The 18175-nt window shown below is 41.8% G+C and overlaps 1 protein-coding gene across 2 annotated transcripts in view; it reads right to left on the reverse strand.

Moving 5' to 3' along the window:
* TAFA5 (TAFA chemokine like family member 5) overlaps nucleotides 1–18175 on the reverse strand; it is a 458659-nt gene that overhangs the window by 15916 nt on the left and 424568 nt on the right. For both annotated transcript variants that reach the window (XM_074984133.1, XM_074984134.1), the window contains exon 4: nucleotides 150–282. In XM_074984133.1, coding sequence (XP_074840234.1) covers nucleotides 150–282 — 133 coding nt within the window. The remainder of the gene's footprint in view (nucleotides 1–149; nucleotides 283–18175) is intronic.

Genomic DNA, 18175 nt, shown 5'->3' on the forward strand with positions numbered 1-18175 from the left:
AGCCTGTGAAAACATTTTTAATCTGCCAAGAGCAAAATAGACACATGGAAGGCTTTACAGTCCATGAAAACTTCTGTTTAATATTTTAATTACATTTAAACCTGAACACAAATTTGGGACGCATACAGTACAGTAGTTCAAAAACCAACCAGTGTGTCGCTGTGTATCAGAGGCAGAGCCCTGTGTATTGTGCAGCATTTTGGATCTAAATTCTTTGGCAAGATCCCCAATACCCCTGGTTTCTGTGGAATTTTGGCAAGGAGTTCTGTGGTGCTCAGATTTCTGCAGCAGAATGGAAACAAATAGAAAAACAGTAAAATTAAATAAATAATACAAAGTGGTAAATGACAATGAAACAACGCTATCATTTATAACAAATTTTACATGTACACAATCCATGGGAGGGAAAAGACTGTAAGAAAGCAAACAATACGGATTTGGGGCTGGGCAGCAAAATAGATGTGACCTCCATCCCCCTCCACACAGAACCATTTGGTGTTCCAAGTGCTACATCTCCTTTGCCTAGTTCTATCTATATCATGGTTGAAATGGGAGAGAGTCTCACATTCCCCAACTCCATGGCAATTCTCTCTTCTGCAAAGTGTGGTAATCCATACTCCCTCCTCTATGAATCAAACATGATCCACAAGCTGAAACTTGAGACTGATATTAATGTCAACAAGGAGATAACTATACTTTGGTATCTTGCAAGGGACTCCTTCAACTCGCCACAGAAGAGTTTCTCTAGTAACCTTTCTGTATCTGGAGGAGAAGTCCAAACAGATACACCTGATCTTGTGGGATACAGCAGTTCCCATGCTACTATCAGTTGCACACTAATTCCCAGCGTCACACCATCTGCATCATTGTCAAAAGCATGATCATCCGGATGGCAACTATGTCATGGATAAACCACACTGAGAGTGGGAGAAAGGGGTGAGAAACAGGTTTTGTAAGTGGCACCCTCCTGTTCCTCTGACCCAAACAGCACACTACCATGGTTCTGCCAGAAGAGGCTACCTAACAGAAGAGGTAGCAGTTTCTGTAGGTCCCTCATCAAGCAAGAAATTCCAATGGGATCACCAAATGAAATTAATAGATAGCAGATTTAAAACAAACAAAACGAAGTATTTCTTCACGCAGTGCAAAGTCAGCCTGGGGAACTCCTTGATACAGGATGTTGTGCAGACCGGAATATTAACAGGGATCAAAAAAGAACTAGATAAATACATGAAGGATAGGTCTATCAATACTAATTAGCCAGGATGCGTAGCAATGGTGTCCTCAACCTCTGTTTGCCAGCAGCTGGAAATGGGTGACAGGGAATTGATCACTTGATGATTACCTGTTCTGTTCACCACCTTTGGGACATCTGGCATTGGCCACTGTCAGAAGACAGGATACTGGGCTAGATCAACCTTTGGTCTGACTCATTATGGACCTTCCTATGTCTTAATGCTATGACAACACAAACCCAGGAGTCACAGATATACCTCACACTATAGGCTGAATTTCATTACATTTGTTTTATAAACAGGAGGTGCTGCCAATGTGATTTCTGGAAACAACAACTAAGTCCTTGTTCTCATTTAAGAAATGGAAAGAAAAAACAGCAAAAACTGGATAATAAAGTAAAAATTCCTGAGGTATTCAAAAATGCACTGGTGTTAAATTAAAGCACTATACACTGCACTTTGCCAGTCCTTATGGCAGCTATGTAACTGACCTTCCTGCATCATAGAACAGCGACACAGTTGAAATGTAATGAACCTGGGAAGCATATGAGTTTCAGGTGAAGACAGAAACCAAGATATTGTAGTGACAATCTCATTAGTCAAACCTGGTATAGTATTCCCTCTGCTGTTTATCACTGTATTTCTGAGTTTCTAATCAAATGCAAACACTCAGCCTCAAGAACCCATTTAGCATGAAACTTGTTCACTAATTTAGAACTTAAGTTTTCTTTTTAATGGGAGTTTTGTTGCTTAGTACTGCATGATCTTCCCCATCACTGTTCTTGTCAAATTAAAGAAACAATACACAGGATTCGGAAGACCTCCATGGTAATTTTAAACATATAGACTTCTTGAACTTGTTGGGACTATAAGTGAAATTGTAGGAGGATCTCAGCAATTTCAAGAGTGTCTTAGCAATTACAAGAGAGTACAGCCAAAATAAAAATATAGGGTCTCAATAAAGGCCACATAACACAACTGGCGACAACACACCATCCCACCATTCCAATCACCCTGCAATGCTACGTTTTTGCACTGTGAAAAAAAAAACCACACCCTAAAATGCCTGTGACCTCAGATCTGTATTTGATTCTCATTTCCAGAATCATAATCCAAAAAACTAGCACAGGCTGGGATTACTGCAAGTGATACCAGGGTTGGTGTAGAGGGAGTGTTTGCATTGCTTACCGATGACCCATCTGGCTGATCAGTGAGGAAAGTAGAGAAAAGGGACTCATTCAGGGCAGAGGAGAGATGTAAAAAAGAGAAATGATACAAGAATCTTAAGAGTGGAAGACAATGTGGGTGATCGCAGGATTCTGACAAGCACCGCACTGTGTATAGTAAATTATTTGAGGGGTGCTAGATTGTAGTTTAATGCACAACTCTGCTGTGAAGGTAAGAGGAAAATACTGAGAATTAGGAGCTCCTCAAGGCACTGTGCTTGAAGCACATGTTCCACCTACTTCTGGGATCCAGCATGAATTCTCCCCTCCATGTGTGTGGTATGCTCTGCTGGCCTTACAGGAATGACACGGCTGTTGATGGTGTTGCCCTCAAGCAGTGCTTACACATACTGGTGAATTCTGGTTTCCCCACAGGGCGTTTGGAGGGTTCCTTGTATCTTCTTTTCTCACCTTGTGCAACTCTCAAGGCTGCACACAATCTGACCCAAAGTATTTTGCATATTACAGTATGTCAACTTATGTGATTTCCACCTACTATGCAAATATAGTAATATTTTATATATATAGGTTTTATACAGCACTTTTCATCAGTATAGCTCAAGATGCTTTACAAAGGGAGGTAAGACTCATTGGCTCCGCTTTATGGCTGGTGAAATCGAGCCATTGGGAAACAACATATAATACCACACAAAGTGATTGCATTCATTATTGTTCATACACAAATGACAAAAAGCAGACCAGTCACATCAATGGTTAAGTAAATGGTTTCCAAAATGACATTTCTATTTTTAAGAGGAGCTTTTGCTGAATTAATACTGATCTGGCACACTATTCTAAACAGCAGCACAAGCATGTTTTCCACCAATAAAACCACTCTGCTCCTCAGAACCTTTGCTCAAAAACTGGCACTTTGATGAGCCAGAACCCTGACATCTGGAACTTTCTGGGCTGACTCCAGATGAGAAACAATAATCCCAATATTTTGCCAGGGGTCATATTTCTCTAGGATAGGACAGGTGCCTTCGGCAAAAAAGACTGCAGCCAAGCAGTTTACTATCCAAAATCAGAAAGCTAGAATGCTTAAAATGACTATATCTTTTCTTTCAAGGGCAATGTCAAAGTCATGTATGGGATATATTGTTGCCTATCAAGCCAAAACCAGAACAAATAGCATCTAAATATGAAAAAATTAAGATGGCTCCTCTACAGGTCATAAACATAATCCAGAATCTGAAGCTTGGGATTGATATTAATGTCAACAAGGAGCTAAATATATTATGATTAAAAGCCTGGTATGTGGTTAGATCTGAAATCAGTGCCAAGATGCATCATAAGCTGTCAATTGCCATTTGCTGTGATAATTTGAGACATTTGTGTATTTAAATATAAGTATATTCCTATGCCACTTTGTAATTCTGAAAATTCTCCTGAAACCACTAAAGCTGGCTTTTTTCCCAGACATCCCCTTGTTGCAAATCCACATCCTGAATTTTTATACTCCCTTTCTCTCTCTCACACACACAGTCATAATTTGCAAAGGTACAAAAAGGGCCAGGGCCTGGCAGGTTTATGAATGTGGGGGAAATATATTCATATCTCAAATTATATTCCCATCTAAATTTGTAAGGACAATATTGCAGAGCTAACTAAGACTGCATGTATTCTGAATCTTCTGTCATTTTGAAATAAAGTTGCCCATTTGTTGATTGAAGTTTCCACTACTTAATGTATTTTTCTGTGTCAGAACCCATGTGTGGTCAACTGGGTGAAGTACGTCTCTAGCTCTCACAATTAGCTATGTACTGGAATTTGACTAAGTGGTCTAGTGAAGGATGTACAATGTATAGGCAAAGTAAAATCAGGCCCACTGAGCCTTAAATAAGGTTTATGAAATCCTCGGTGGTGAGAAATAAATGAACAAAGACTCATGCTTAATTTTAATCTAAATTGTGCACATAGTTCCTGTTATTGCATTAAACAAAGTAGAATAAAGCAGTAACAATGGGTATACATGGAGCCCTCTACAAGAGTCCAGCAAACATGACTTTTGTGTCCAAGGTCTCAAGCCCATCTCTTTCCCTGGTGCTCCTCCCAAGAGTCTGTTCTAATTTGTTCTGTCATATGCTAACCCCACACCAAACATATTAATAAATTTTTTGAAAGAATGTGTTTAATCTGCAGAATTTACTGACCACAGAACCAACCAGGTGCCAAACTGTCTGAAGTTCCCTGGCATCTACAAAAAGTAGCCTAAGCCTCACTGATTTTCAATGAGATTTGAGTTCCTAGAAGCAACATCCATGAAGGCATCTTAGGTTCAGCACTGAACACCTAACTTTAGATACTGTGGAATCCCCTAGCTCCATATACAGTACCTAGGCTCCCTATAGACTGTGGCTACGTGTACACTACAGCGACCTGTGGAAAGAAGTTGCTGTTGGAAGAGACCTTCTGGCAAAACTTCTGTCAACAGATCATGTCCTCACAGAAAAACAGAGTGAAAGAGCAATCTGTTCTGTCAACAGAAAGCAGCCAGACTGCTCAGATGCTCTCTCGACAGAACGGCTGAACGGAAGCTCAACAAACATGGCTGCCCGGTGATCTGGAAGGCCTGTTTGCAGATAGGAGGCCCCACAGAGAGTCTGCACAGCTACTTCGTCGACAAGCGCGTTATTCCTCATCACAGAGAGGCAGAATGCTGTTGGCAGAAGAACCAAGTTTTGTGTGTCAACAAAACGCATTTTGTGTGTAGACGCTCTGCGAGCTCTCTAGTGTGGCTGTAGCCTGTGTGTGGAGAGTCAGCCCACGCTCCTATATAATCATGGGGAAAATTAGACTTGTGAGAATGGGATTCACAGAAGTAAGCTGAGTGGGGAGCCACCTAAATTAGCAACTCCGAGATGGAAGTTGGAAAATTATCCTTTTACCTGGGAGCTGATTTATCTGATATGGAATTTGTTGGACACAATAAACACAAAACATTAGAATGCCATTTTTATAGATGCTTTTGTTTGGAAAACCACACGAAGTGGCTGAGTGTACTTCTTGATTGCAGCCTGATCTTTTGCGGCTTGGGACAAGGCCTTCCCGCTCTGGTGTGGCACTGGAAACCTCCCTCACATCACAGCTCCACTATCAAATCAAGGGAACAAAGCAGATGGGTGATGTCAGAGAAACAGGATGGAACCTATCAAAGACATCTCAGATAATTAATGTAAACGTTCCTAAGAGGTTATTCTCCGATTAACAGCCAGTAAACATCTATGTTTCTGGTGAGCTAGACTTATACCATTTGGTACATTCAGGAAATTGAAATATAAGTTTCCCATTAGAGGTCACCAAAAAGCACCAGTCATTCTCATTAGGTTACAGCAACCAAAATGCGTTTGCATGCACATTTGAGGTAACATGTAAAAGTTACATTGTTTCCTTTTAAGCCTTTTGTTCAGAGAAAAGATTACCTGAAGTCATTGGAAAAGTGAAAAATGACTGCTGATTTTAGGTAGCTCACCTTGAGACTCTGAAAGCGGAGTCAAGGAACTAGCCCATTATGGATCAGAGATATCATCATCATCAACCACGGGCTCAGCGCCCATCAGTGTCTGATGCCTCTCTTATTATTTCCTTCCATCTTTCTCTGTCCAGTGCGGAGTAGCTTAGTTTCTGTAGACTAGCTCCGCACCAACCTGCTACAGTATCTACCCATTCTCTGGGGGGTCTGCATCTCCTATTCATTAGGCTGAATACCAGGGTCTTGCTTTTTTGTTTGTTGTTCATTCCGCAAATATGCCCAGATAGTGGTAACTTGTGTTGAATAACCTGCAGTAGTCAGAGGGAAAGCCGACTTAGTCTGTATCTTCAAAAACAACAAGTCTTGTGGCACCTTATAGACCAACAAATAGTTTGGAACATAAGCTTTTGAGGGCTAAGACCAGCTTTGTCAGATGCATCTGACGAAGCAGGTCTTTGCCCACAAAACCTTCTGCTCTAAAATATCTGTTAGCGTATACGGTGCCACAGGACTTCTTGATGCTTCTGCAGTAGGTTCTCTTTTGGCTCTATCTTCCTATATAATTCCTCTTTGGTGATCTTCTGCATCCATCCTATTCTCAGGATCTTTATGTAACGACTCCTTTTGAACATCAATATTCTTCTCTTCGAATCTTTCATTATCACCCATGTCACATCCGTACAACATGCCGCTGAATACACGTTTTCAAGACATTCAGCTTCATTCCAAAGCTAATCGCTTTGCTTTTCCAGATCTTATCCATTGCCTTCAAACTTGCTCTTGCTTTCGCTCTTCTAGCTGCTATATTCTAGTCAGAGATAGCACAATAGCTTTTCTACCAGTTTTACAGTTCTGTGAAATTACTTCATTCCATTTTTACCATATACATAACAACAAACAGTGCCTGTAAAAGGGCACACTTATGTACAAAAGGTCAATGTTAAAAACAGGATTTTAGTGATCACAAATATCTATCATCATTTAAAATACTGAGATTAAATTACATCACATTTTAATAATGGCGCTCTCGAAAGACAAGCAAGTTCACTGCAAGTGTCAATGGTTGATAGCCAGCTCTGCTGAAACTGTTATAATTTTATGTGCTGTTTGTTAGAAAACACAGCACAGATTAGCCTTCAGGAAAATCTAGTACAGGGTGAATCTCTCTAGTCTGGCACCCTCAGGATCTAACCAGTGCCGAACAAGAGAATTTCCTGAACCAAAGGTGGTCAATATCGTCTAGCACATTACCAAAAATTCCACTGCTTACGTGGGTCTTAAAAGACATTTAGGGGTAACTTAGAGCTAAATAACAGTACAGAATACTGAGAGCCAGGACTAGTGGCTATAACAAACTCTATGGGACCACAGGAAACTTGGTCACTCCCATGCTAAGTGGATATTTGATTAACTAAAAGCATGCCAGAATACAGATGTTACTGGATGAGAGAATGCCAGACTAGAGAGATTCAACCTGTATCTCTATTCATTATGGGCTAAAATGCTTCAGATAACCTCTTCAGATTTCAAATATTTTTGATATTTTATTTTGCTTTTGAAATGTCTGGTCTAAGTAGTGGTCTCAAATACAGATTAATAGCTATCAAAACAAAAAAGCAGTAAAGTAGCACTTTAACAAAATAGGTTATTAGGTGAGCTTTCGTGGGACAGACCCACTTTGTCAGACCATAACCATGGTATTTTGTTAGTCTTTTGTTAGTCTTTACTGCTTTTTTGTTTTGATAGCATATAGACTAGCACAGTTTTCTCTCTGTTACTAGTTTAATAGCTGTGTTGAGAGCTCCTAAAAAGTAAGATTTACAGAAAAGACTAGATCAGCTTTAGCCAATTGCTACCAGAAATTTCCTGCAGTTAAAGGAAATTCTTGTCTTATTGCAGTAGCCCAGATTCAGTTTCATAGAAACAAAGAAATATCTTTAAAAAAAAAGACATGTACATATCATGTATATGAGTTACACAATGAAAGAATTAATGAATTCTGACAATGCAATGCATTTTCCAGGTTAATAACCTAGGTTTTATTTTTTGAAGAAAATGCCATCTAATATTTTCAGGGGTTTTGCCCTCTTTCTTTGTGTTTTTAATTTTTTTTTTACTTTACCACCTTGATGTGTTTATTGCACATATTTAACGCAAAAGGGCTGACACCAAAAGTGATATTTCACAACTACAATAATTAATTCCACAGTATAGTCCAACTGAATAATCAGATATGACACGTTTTAAATTTCAGTGTAATAAGCAGAGCAGCAGAAAGTAAAATTCACAGTAGGTTACCTCCATACCCTGAGGAGTACACCTGTGATCCACTTATGAATATCCCTGAGCTGTTTTGTTGCTGGCATATTATGGATTTTTTTATGATTTAAGAACACTGTATTTTTGTGGACTTTACTCAATATTCCCTGCAGTTATGAAAAAATAATTAAGTTATAAATACATGAGAAAGAACTGGTAAGAAAGGAGCTACTAACCCTTTTCCTGCAATTTGGTTCTGACTTTAAGCTGATTTCATTTTTCAATCCTCCCATTAATTTTCCCTTTTCTGGGAAGGGGTGCAACATTTTGTTGGCATGTGTGGCTTTCAACAGTGTCAAATGGCAATTCTGAGTCCATCCTAGAATAAGGTTCCCTCACATGTATGTGGTCCTAGAAGTGTTTCTCATATTGTCACTCCAGGTATGGGGAGCAGCTATGCCTGTAAAATCACCCCCCACAAAAATGAATAGAGAGAGATGGAGCCATGGCTCTGCCCGTTTCTTCCTCCCTGCATTAGCCAACAGGTCAGTTCACTTTACACAAGAAGGCAAGTGGGTTTTGTCTTCCATCTGGGAGTGCTGTTTGTGGCACAATGCCTGTGAGGGTTCCTGCTGACGTTGTGAAATGAACACTGAGGACTGTGTCCTATCCAGGGCACAGGCTAGCCACAGATTACCACATTTTATTGAAAGTTAACATGGGAATCTAGACAGCTAGGCAGGCTAGTGTCAGAGAACACAAGGCGTTTGTGCACTGGTTAGCATCAGACAAGAGGGCTGTACCGAGATGTCCAACACAGCCTCTCAGTTTTCATCCAGGAAAGCATGCCTCTTCAATCCAGCATTGCAGCATGTATTTAGCTACAAACATGTTTTAATCCTGATGAAGTTAATGGGAATTAAGTGGTTAAAGTTGCACATGTTGAGGTACTCTCATGAATAAGGATGGTCTTAAGCATCTGTTCAGGTGATCTCTTTAATCAGGGCCTTAAAGGAAAAGAGTCAATTGATAATACTCTGCAACCCACCTCTGACTTCACAGAGAGCTTCCCAACTCAAGGGGGAGCAATGCTGATTGCAGCCAATGTTCTATATATTCTTCCTGGGGCTGAGGTCCTTTAAAGCAACAGGAAGAGAGAGATCGGCTGTCCAACCACTCTTTCCCTCTTCCCTAATGCAGGAGATGTCAGATCTAGCAGTTTTGTTTCCTTGCGGAAAAAGTGTATTTTAAAACAGTTTGTGTGTGGGAAAGGAACTGTCAGGTGTAGCAGCAGCACGGGTTTCACTATGGCTCTCAACAGCCCTTCATCCACGGCAGGGCTGCTCTTTAACTTTCTTGATGTATTACAAAAATCCCAAGTCCACTGGCTTTTCTTTTCCTCATATATCTTATTTAATTAAAGAAGAAAGTTAAGTGTCCCAGATGCTGCTCATAGTGGAGATGATGAGGAAGTCCTGGGAATTATTAATTACTGTCATTTTTATTACTTTTAAAACCAAATAAACCCAGCAGCTTGGTGGTAAGTGTTCTATGTTGCCATGTGGGAGACAGGTTCATCTTCTGCTCTAAACCTCTCATTCACAAGTCAGGCAAGACTTGACAGGATTTCCCAGGAGCAAGGAGATGTTTGGCATTGGCCAAAAGAAACACTGCTAGCCAATTAAGGAGCATGTTGATTGGTTCTCATGGGAACCCCTTATCCTCCTCAGACAGATACATGCTGATTGCCACATGCTGTTGCAAAGGGAAGTGTAATAAATTGGGAGAGGCAGGGTGGTGGGGGATTGGGGGAGGAAGAATGGCAGATTCTTCTCTGTTTCGTAAAAGATATAAAGGCCTTTCAGTGAGAGGATAAATAAAAACACTACAAACTTTAGGTTACATCCTGGAGCCTGTTGAATATTAGTTGTGTTTAAAAACTGGATCACTAAAGACTATTATAAGTAATTAATATTATTTAATGATGATTATTGGATAACAATTCAAGTTAATGCATGGAAATGGCCTAAATCCCCTCTCTCAATCACCATAGGCATCTATATATGCAGATTGCTCTCTTTAGACAATGCTCTGACTGCAGTGGCCAGATTTTCAGATATTTGGGCTAACTGAAAAAAAGCATCCCAGATGATCACAATGACTGTGACAGCACATGGGGAGAGAGCAGCACTGCTGAGAGCTGGGACTCAAACTGCATACAGCTGACACATTTTAGGCAGAAGCAAATGTCCTGGGAATTTTGCTTCACAAAATAGTGACAACTGCTATTCTATACATGCTGTAATTTCTAAAGGCCCTGATCTTGCAATGTGTAGTGTGTGGGCACATTGCTGTGCATATGTATGGGCCACTGATTTCAGCGGGAATCTGTGCCATACAAACAACCCGCCAACCTACATGATATACATTTAGAACTGGGGCCTAAACTATCCTCAGTGAGTTCCACCTCTGTGTAATTTGGAGCTCACAAAATAATAGACTGAGTGGAATGGGCTGATGTCTGCATCGGGGAAACCAACTGTAGCTGTCAGCCAAGCACACAAGACAAAAGTGTTCCTGGCTTGAAGCTAACTGAGAATTCAGGAAAAGGCAGGGACTGAGAAGTGCCACTCCCCTCAGACTGTGAAACTCATTGATAAAGACAAGCAGAGACCAAGGCCTTGTCTACACTCAGAGTTGTGTTAACAAAATGTGGCTTTTGTCAAGAGAAAAATGAATGCAGACATCATGCAATGTGACTTTTGATGGTAAAAATGCCCTGTTTTAGTGACAAAATAAAACAACCCTGATGAGGGACATAAGGCTTTTTGTGCAAAATTCCAGGGTACATATCATGCTTGATTTTTATCACTTTATCTGGCTTTCAGGAAGCGTGTCACCCTAACCACTTTGGTCAGTAGTCTGAACTCCACCACCCAGCAGTCAGATACCCAACCATCCCTCCCTCCCCATGAGGCGGCTTGGGAATGTTTGAAATTGAGAGGTCTTATTGCATATCCCAAAGTAAACATGGCAGCTTGTTTCAGCAAACACTCTCCCACTTGGACTACCACAAACTGCTGGGTCTACTCAGTATACGGGGAGTCCCAGCTGTGCTTGGGCTATAGGAATTTTGATCCCTACGGGCATATTTCTCAGGCTATGATGGGGACACGGTGCAGTGCAGAATGAAAATTAAGGAGATGAGACAATCATACCCTAAGGTATGGTTCTGCTGCTGCTTCTCTAAGAGTGCTAGCTCTTTAAAGAACTCTGTGGTGACTCCACCTCCACTGCCAAGAGTTGATATTTTGGCAAACTTGGAGGAGGCAGAAAGAGGATGTTATCCAGATGATGAAGTAATTGATGAAGGTGAAGCGAGATGACAATGAAGAGCTCTTGATGGGGTAGATCAGTGGAGCAGGTAGCCACGAACTATTTGCCTCTCCTGAGGTGCCTAGCCAGTCTCAGAAGTTGTACTCTGACAAGCAAGCAGGAGAGGAGACACCTAGTAAGTGGCTGAAGTTTCCGTAATGTGGAAGTAGGTTGAAGGTATAGAAATATGTAAGTTTGGCGGTGTGTCTGTATGCTGGACTTTTCTCAGTGAGGTAGTCAGGAGAGTGGAACAGGGTGTTGTTGATTTATATTGATATCTTATAGGAACCTGCTGGAGAGATGTCAAAGGAAACCTTCCTGAGGGTATTTGGAAATCCGCTGCCGAAGGTTCCTTGGCAACCCTGCTTTGTTCTTTCCCCCTTTGTGGGAAAGCTTCCTGTGTCATTGGTCAATCACCTGTGCAGAGTCCAAAGCGGCACACAGGTGAGCACCACAGGGTGGAAGCCAAAGGCATGTAGTAGAGGCAATATTGCTTCCCTGCTTATCCTCAGCAGTGAGTGTCTGCTATAGTTTTAGATTTTTTCCCTAGTTGGCTGAATCACAACTTTTGCAGGCTGCTCTTTTCTTCACACACACTGGCTGAGCATCTCTACCACTTAATAATGCTGCAGACTGAACAGATTCATGCATGCCCTCCCCCGTGGCACATTGAGAACACTTTTCTGCAGTGCCCCACTCCCAAACCTGCATACACAGTCCTCTCTGCTTTCCAAGACTTCTCAGTTTCCACTTCACTCCACACCTTCAGACAACGTTCAAAATGACAGCTTGACCTACATACAACTCTGAAAGTCTGTCCTTCTCACGTACCTCCTATCCCACCAAGCATTTGTGTGTGTGTGTTTGGTACAATAAAACCATGAATGGTAACTCCTCTTTCTTTTGGAACATAGTCAGCGGGATGTGTCCCATTATCTGTAGCTACCATGGAGGTGTGAACATCAAGAGTGGAGAAGCTGCCTTTGTAATGGGCCAACCACTCCCAGTCTCTGTTCAATCCCTGGTTGCTGGAGTCATATTTGCAAATGAATTGCAGCTCTGAAATTTCTCTTTGCAATTTATTTTTGTTTTTTTTTTTTGTTGTAGGACTGCTACTTTTAAATCTAACAGATATTTTGGAGCATAAGCTTTCGTGGGCAAAGACCCACTTCATCAGATGCCCACGAAAGCTTATGCTCCAAAATATCTGTTAGTCTATAAGGTGCCACAGGACTTCTTGTTGTTCTTGAAGATACAGACTAACACAGCTCTCTGTCTGATACTTTTAAATCTGTTACTGAGTGTCCAGGGAGATTGAAGTGTTCTCCTACAGGTTTTTGTATGCTACTGTTCCTGATGTCTGATTTATGTCCATTTATAATGGTAACTTACAAAAGTAGCAACTCCACATTAACTGCTGATAATGGGCCACATCCACCCTGACTGAATAGACCTTGTCAGCTCTGGTCCTGCCCTTGACTAAGACTCTGTCTTTAAATCCTCCACTGAACTCCCCTCCACCACCCAAGTATCTGACAAAGCGGGTCTTTGCCCACAAAAGCTTATGCTCCAAAATATCTGTTAGTCTATAAGGTATCACAGGACTTCTTGTTGTTTTTGAAGATACAGACTAACTTGGCTACCTCTCTGATACTTGTCCTTGTATCCTACAAACTGACTCAGCGGGCACTACCAATACATACACAATCATTTTGCTTACTGGAATGTAAGGTCCCAAATTTCACCATTGTTTCCTAGAAAAACTACATGGGATTTAGCATTGCACCACCAGTCTCAGAGATATACTTTATGGTTTACCATTTTCAAAGTGTTGCCTTAAAGCCTTCTCATATCGAGCTGCTCAAAATGAGACGTGGTCTGCCTCAACACTTCACCATGCTTGCTGCTTTCTAAGAAGGATGGTGTTCCTGAAGATGCATGCATCGTGCCCCTTCCCAGACCACCCCACAGTGAAATGCTGATGGAGATTCACTAGTTCCTGCAACACCCTGTTGAAGCTGCCTTTCCTATTGATGTACTCTGTTGGACAATGATCCCCCACTTTCACAGGCCTTGGGAGGCAGACCAGTCCTTGCCCACAGACAACCTGCCAACCTGAAGCAAATCCTAACCAGCAACTATACACCGCACCACAGTCACCCTAACTTAGGGACCCATCCATGCAACAAACCTCGTTGCCAGCTCTGCCCACATATCTACACCAGCAACACCATTACAGGGCCTAACCAGATCAGCCACACCATCGTGGGTTCATTCAGCTGCACATCTACCAATGTAATTTATGCCATCATGTGCGAGCAATGCCGCTCTGCTATATACATCGGACAAACTGGACAGTCTCTACATAAAAGAATAAACGCACACAAATCAGATATCAGAAATGGCAATATACAAAAACCCGTAGGAGAGCACTTCAATCTCCCAGGCCACACAGTAGCAGACTTAAAAGTAGCTATCCTACAGCAAAGAAATTTCAAGACCAGACTCCAAAGAGAAATTTCTGAGCTACAATTCATCTGCAAATTTGATGCCCTCAGCTCAGGCTTAAACAAAGACTGTGAATGGCTGGCTAAATACAGAAGCAGCTTCCCCTCCCTTGGTGTTCACACCTCCAGATCAACTGCTGGTAGTAAGTCTCACCCTTGTTGACTGAGCTAACCTTGTTATCCCCACCCTTGCTCTGACTTATTTATACCTGGCCCTGCAGATTTCCAAGACCAGCATCTGATGAAGTGAGTCTGTGCTCATGAAAGCTCATGCTCAAAACTTTTCTGTTAGTCTATAAGGTGCCACAGGACCCTTTGTTTCTGTTGCAATGTGATCTGGTGCCAAAATTGAAATATGGGTGCCATCCATCAACCCTCCACAGTTAAAGAAAACGATTTCTGCAAAGCCACCCACTATTCATTCACATTCCACAGAGTCACAATCCTCTGTAGCAATGTGTGATTAATTGCTCTGCACAGTTGCATTAATGCAGCCTCAAAGATCAACTTCCTGACTCCAAATTAATTCACAACTGATTTGTAGCAGTCTGGAGTCACCAGCTTCCAGCTAACAATTGCCATGCATTTCTCTACCAATAGGGCAGCTCTCATTCTGGTGTCCCTGTCCCATACAGCCGAGGCAAGCTCCATGCACAGATCTAGGAAAGTGGTTTTCCTCATCCAAAAGTGCTGTCATCTCAGACTTGCATAACGATATGATCCCACAATTCAGTGCTTATTTCCCAAATGCAAAAGCAATGGTCCACCATCTGCAGCTGTTCCACTAATGCCAAAAGCAATCTGAAGTTGTTCCTGTACATACCACACAGCATGTCAGACAACTGGGAGTCTTCTTTAGTTAGAAATGTTGTGATTAACTGTACTGCCAGTCACAACATCTTAATGAGAGATATATCAGTTCATAGTAGTACAGTGTGGGATGAATCACTTCTCACCAAGATGTCAGCGTGAACAGCACCCAAGGGCCATTGTAAAATGTCATGAAAAAAATAAAACAGACATTCATGGAATAATGGTACAGAAAACAATGCACCATGGGACATTGAGCCTGTTCCTAGTAGGTGCTGTGATCTTCTCTGCCTTCCCACACAACTTAGCTGCAGCATGTGTTGACCTGGTCTGTGGGATAGGTATCCATAATGCATTGTCTCCACTCTCAGTGACAGTGCCCAAACTGTGGATGTACTCTACCAACAATGTCTTTATGCAATACCAATTTTTGTTATAATACTTTGTGAGTATCAACATTTTGTCAACAAAATGCTGTGGTGTAAACAAGACCTAAAACTACCACATTTTCTTGTCAGGCAGTATTGTTGTACCAGTTTTGGTCACAAGGATATTAGCAAGACAATTTGGGTGAGTTGGTAGCTTTTATTGAACCAACTTCTCTTGGTTAGAGAGACAACCCTTTGAACTACAGAGAGCACATTTTCAGGCATGGAAAGGATACTCAGAATGTCACAGCTAAACACAAGATCAAGCAGATAGTTAAGCATAAGTAGTAAGAACATATTGTAAGTGGTCACTTCATCATGAATCATCCCTTACAATATGCACTAACTACTGACATGCAACTATCTTTTCGACCTTGTATGTAGCTGTGATAGCATAGCATTTAGATGGTACTGCTTCCCACTGCAGTAATCCCTGTGCTTCTATCCACAATTAGCACCATCTTTCAAGGGTTACGCTCTGCCTAACTGGCTGCAGGAGTGGATCCCAGACTGCTGACCAATATACTGCTCACTCTCACTAACACATCACAAGTGGCAGTAGGAGCTTTTCCTTAAACTAGCAAGGCAAGGCGTGTCTGACACTGATCTAGCCACCCACGGTATCTACAGCACGAGATTGCTTGCGGCAGTCAGGGAGGATCTGACCAAAGTAAAAGGACATTTTTTGGGTCTCAGAAATAAGCACTGAGTGGTGGGATCAGCACATCATGCATGTGTGGGATGACGAGCAGCAGCTGCAGAACACTTGGATGAGGAAAGACACTTTCGTGGAACTGTGCGATGAGCACATGCCAGCCCTGCAGCACAAGGACATGAGGATGAGAGCTTCCCTGTTGTTGGATAAGTGTGTGGCAATTACACTGTGGGACCTGGCTACTCCAAACTGCTATCAATCAGTCAACAACCAGTTTGCAGTGGGAAAGTCAACCACTGGACTTGTGTTGATGGAACAGTTCAGGGCCATTAATTGAATCCTGATGTGAACAACCATGACTCTGGGCAACGTACACAACATTGTACACGGCTCTGCAGAAATCGGCTTCCCTAACTGCAGAGGGAGGATAGATGACACACATATTCCAATTCCAGCATCAGACCATCTAACACAACTTTTTGAAACTCTTCTCCACACAGCAGCTTTATTGATTCTCAAAATCAAAGCCACTTACTAGGGGACTCCCCTCCACTTTCTGCTTTGCCAAACTCTGACTGGTGTCACAAGATAGCCACCTCCAGAGCTCCTGGCTGTTTACTGCTCTGAACATTGAGTGGTCTTCTGCCCCTAATTCTGCTCCCCTTCTGTGTCCTCATCCACAGTTCCTACCTCATGACTTGGCTTATGGGCAGAGCACTGGAGCAGCGGTTTGCCCCTCATGCCTTGTAGAAGGCATTTCTGAGCTCCTTTAGTTTGACTCTGCATCACAGTGTGTTCCAATCTGGCCCCTTCTCATCATGAAGCGTGATATCACTCTGTAGGTATCATAATCTGTTTTGCGAGAGTGCAGCTGATATTGGACAGCCTCCTCTCCTCAAATGCTGATGAGCAGCAAAACCCTGGCATTGCTCCAAGAGTGTTAGCAGACACGGCCACCTGGAAAGATGACCTGAGACCACTGCATGTGTCATCAAGCAAGTGAGAAGGGGACTTTAATGGGTGAGGGTCATGGCTGGTCACCTGAAGGCAGGTCAGTAGAGTTCAAACTGATGACCAGAGAGGTGAGAACAGGCAGTACAGAATGTTGTATGCCTCTCATGAAGGTGTATTTTATCTATATTGCTGCAACCTAGCAGTTTCTGCATACAAAGTGATTTGGCAGAGCGCGCACTTCTGCACTTGAAGTGCTAAAAGCTGCTTTACTGTACATAATCTTGCCAGTGTATTCATACCCTTAGTCTTTCTAACATCTCTTAAATGCTCCCCTTCTACAACACCAGAAATGCCTTGTGCCTAGATTGAGCGTCAGTCTCATGTTTTCCCTGACTCAGACAAGCAGCATTACTACTTGCACTAACTCTCATTCTTGCGGGGAGCCTCAGCAGCCAGGGTAAAGACAGAAGAGTAGGTGCAGAGCCTTGATGACTCTCTTGTTCCTAGCAACAGTGTCACCAGAACTGTCTGAAGCACTTTGCAGGGGCAGTACTGGAGAAATCTGCAATGCAGCTGGCTATGATGTACTCACTCTGTAGCTAGACAGAGCACTTCAGTTTCCAACACAGTCTGACACCTTTCATAAGTACTTAATTCACGTAAAACAGCCCTATAATATGATCAGATTGTATACCACTTACGTACATTTAAATTTGGAAAGAATGCTGTTAATTGGGCTCTCTGTAGCTCATGTTCATAAAATGTGGGAAATGATCAAAAATCTAAAATGAGTATCTTTGTAGATCTAACTGTCATTAGCACACAATCAATTAATCACTTTACATCGTTGACTCCATCTATCTCTCTCCCTTCGGTTGTATGCTTTGTTGCAGAAGTGGAACAGTGAGATAAATCAACCACTCATTTATTTGCTTTATTGCATAAATCACCCAGCAACAAAATGAAATAAATCAAATAAGGAAGTTCAAGATGGGTTCCAGTGAATTCCTGAGATGCTGGGAATTAATCATGCAAATTAATATTATATTAATATCAAGGGAATAGATTTTTCAACATTTGCTACTCCTAACCTTTTCCCTCCTTTAACTATTCTGAAACGTTGCCACCATTTTTAGAAGGTGATTAAATCAGTCATCTGCCTCAGTGTCGTCTGTTGCAAAAACAAATATACAAATAAAAGAGAAGCCTCTTGGTAAAATGTTAGGCTTGTGACAAAATTGCAAAGACATTCAA

This window comes from Carettochelys insculpta, chromosome 1 (genome assembly GCF_033958435.1).
Source record: "Carettochelys insculpta isolate YL-2023 chromosome 1, ASM3395843v1, whole genome shotgun sequence".
In the NCBI taxonomy this organism is placed as follows: Eukaryota; Metazoa; Chordata; order Testudines; family Carettochelyidae; genus Carettochelys; species Carettochelys insculpta.